This window comes from Sorex araneus, chromosome X, assembly GCF_027595985.1.
Source record: "Sorex araneus isolate mSorAra2 chromosome X, mSorAra2.pri, whole genome shotgun sequence".
NCBI classification, from domain to species: Eukaryota; Metazoa; Chordata; class Mammalia; order Eulipotyphla; family Soricidae; genus Sorex; species Sorex araneus.
The window spans coordinates 59,413,923-59,416,278 of record NC_073313.1 but is presented as its reverse complement, the minus strand read 5'-3'; the positions used below and the strand labels follow the sequence as shown (position 1 = coordinate 59,416,278).

At 56.5% G+C, this 2,356-nt stretch overlaps 1 protein-coding gene across 1 annotated transcript; it reads left to right on the top strand.

Annotated features, from left to right (window-relative positions):
- On the top strand, positions 1-1,868 carry PNMA5 (PNMA family member 5). The gene is given in 4 exon segments (XM_012932248.2): positions 1-6; positions 258-311; positions 508-637; positions 640-1,868. Coding segments are annotated over 4 exon segments (1,419 nt in total).
- The last annotated feature ends 488 nt before the right edge of the window (positions 1,869-2,356 follow it).

The following is a 2,356-nucleotide window of genomic DNA, read 5'->3' as shown; positions in this document are numbered from 1 at the left end:
ATGACAGTAAGTCTTCTTGGCAGGGCTGTATGCCCAGCAGTTGTATCCCTGTTTCTCAGCTGTCAGACATTGCTGAGAAAGAGGGATTCCATGGCTCCTTTCCCCAGCCTTTACCCCAGTGAAGAGGCCTCGTGTGCCAGGCCTGCCCAACTTTGAGTGGGAGTGGGATGAAATCCTTGTCCTCTTCTGCCTTTGGGCTTTGCCAGTGTCTCCAAGCACAGGTCCTGTTCCTGACACTGGCCTTTTATTGCCCACAGGACTCAAAGCTTGCAGCCAACTTCTTGAACTTTGTGGAGGACACCCCTCTGGAGGTTAGCAGGGAGGGGATGAGAGTGTGGGAGCTTGCCTTTGGCAAAGCCCTGAATAATCTCCCCTGCACGAAATGATTGGGTGGGGAGTCTGAGAAGCAGAGACTGAGCATCTGGGAGTGGATGGTGGAATAAGGGAGGGATCTCGATGGGGATTGGGAGGGTGCTAATGATATCTTTCATTCCATTTACATTACAGGCATTGGAAAGCCGGGGTTCTTCTATCTGCCTTGGCGATAACTCAGAATCTGTTGCACCTGGCTCAGACTCAGCTCCCCTCTTCGGAAGTGGAGCAGTGGCGGTGGTGCTATTATAGGACTGGTGCAGGGGGGTGATATGGACTCCACAAAGAGCGTACTGATTGTGGGAATCCCCCTGGAGTGTAGTGAGCCCGAAATCACAGAGACGGTGAGGGTGGGCTTGCACCCGCTCCGTGCCTACAGGCTGCTGAGCAGGATTTTCAGAAGGGACGACGGTGCTAAGGCTGTCTTCCTTGAACTGGCCGAAACTATCAGTTATAGTATGCTGCCCAGTCAGATACCAGGAAGGGGGGGCTTTTGGGATGTGGTGGCGACACCCGAGAATTTAGATGTTGAATTTATCAGCCGGCTGAACAATTTCCTGAAAGATGAGGGCCAGAGATTTATAGATGTGGCTCAAGCCATGGGGTATAAACTTCCCCTCCATGGCATACAGCCAGAAAGCTGGGCCCAGGTCCAAACCGAGGTTCCACAGCTTCTGAGTGACAGTTCGTGGTACCGGAAACTGAGTGTATTTTCAGGTGACAATAGCACAGGCCCCGAAGCAGAGAACTTTGAGGTTTGGCTGGAGCAGGTCACTGAGGTTATGGCAACCTGGCAAGTGTCTGAGGTGGAGAAGAGGCGGCGTCTGCTGGAGAGCTTGCGGGGCTCCGCCCAGTCCATCATGCGGGTGCTAAAGGCCAACAACGAAGCCCTCACCACGGAGCAGTGTCTGGATGCCCTGAAACAGATTTTTGGAAGCAAAGAAGATCGTCGAACGGCGCAGTTTCGATTCCTTCAGACCTTCCCCATGCCGGGAGAGAAGGTCTCTTCCTTCTTGGTCCGCCTCGAGCCCCTGCTGCATAAGGCTGTGCAGTGCAGCCCCCTCTCCACCCACAGCACGGACATGATCCGTCTCAAGCACACCCTCGCTCGTGCCTCCCTGAGCTGCGCACTCCAGAGCAAGCTGGAGGTTCTGGATCAGCGAGGGTGCCCTCCCACTTTCCTGGAGCTCATTACGCTGGTTCGCGAGGAGGAGGCATGGGAGGCCATGATGACGGTGACGCAGGAGACCCAGCAGCAGCAGATCTCCAGGGACCACACGGCAGCGGCCGACTCTTCCCTCGCGCAGATGGAGTTCGCTGACACCAGCACCCAGACCCTGAAGCGCACGCGTCGCAGAGAGGAAAGAATGCCCAGGCAGCACGCTGGTCCCAAGGCTGGCCAGCAGCCCAAGTCAGTGCAGGCCTTTGAAGTTGAGATGGGAAAGGAGTCGGGAAACGAGCTGGGGGCTGGGGCTCTGAGCCACCCCACGCCCTAGGAATCAGTGGCTCAAAAGGTGCAGGCAGGCAGAAGAAAGCCATGGTGGAGGAGGAAGAGGAGAGTCAGTTTTCACAAAGCACACACCAAGCTGAGGCCCTGAGCCCTCTGCCACCTGGAAGGCGCTCCTTCCGGAAAGCTGTTGGCCCAGCCAGGGCCCAGCAGAAGGCTTGGCAAGATAACCGGCGTGCAGCTGCACCCATAGAGGTTCATGCACAGACCTCACAGAGGGAGCCGGTCACAAAGTTCAATGATGGTGCAACTGAGGCCAGTGCTCTGGGCACTGGCCGCTTCGGGCAACCTGTGCATGTTGGCCCTGTGGCTGAGAATACTTGGAGGTCGGGGCTGTGTTCCCCACAGCCACCCTTCTCTGAACAGGCCAGTGTGTGCAAGGAAGAGCCGCCTAGCAGAGAGTGTTCGACCCTGGAGGAGGGGAAAGGCAGAAAAGGTACATACCAAAGGAGGGATTCCAGCAGCGCCTTGGCCACT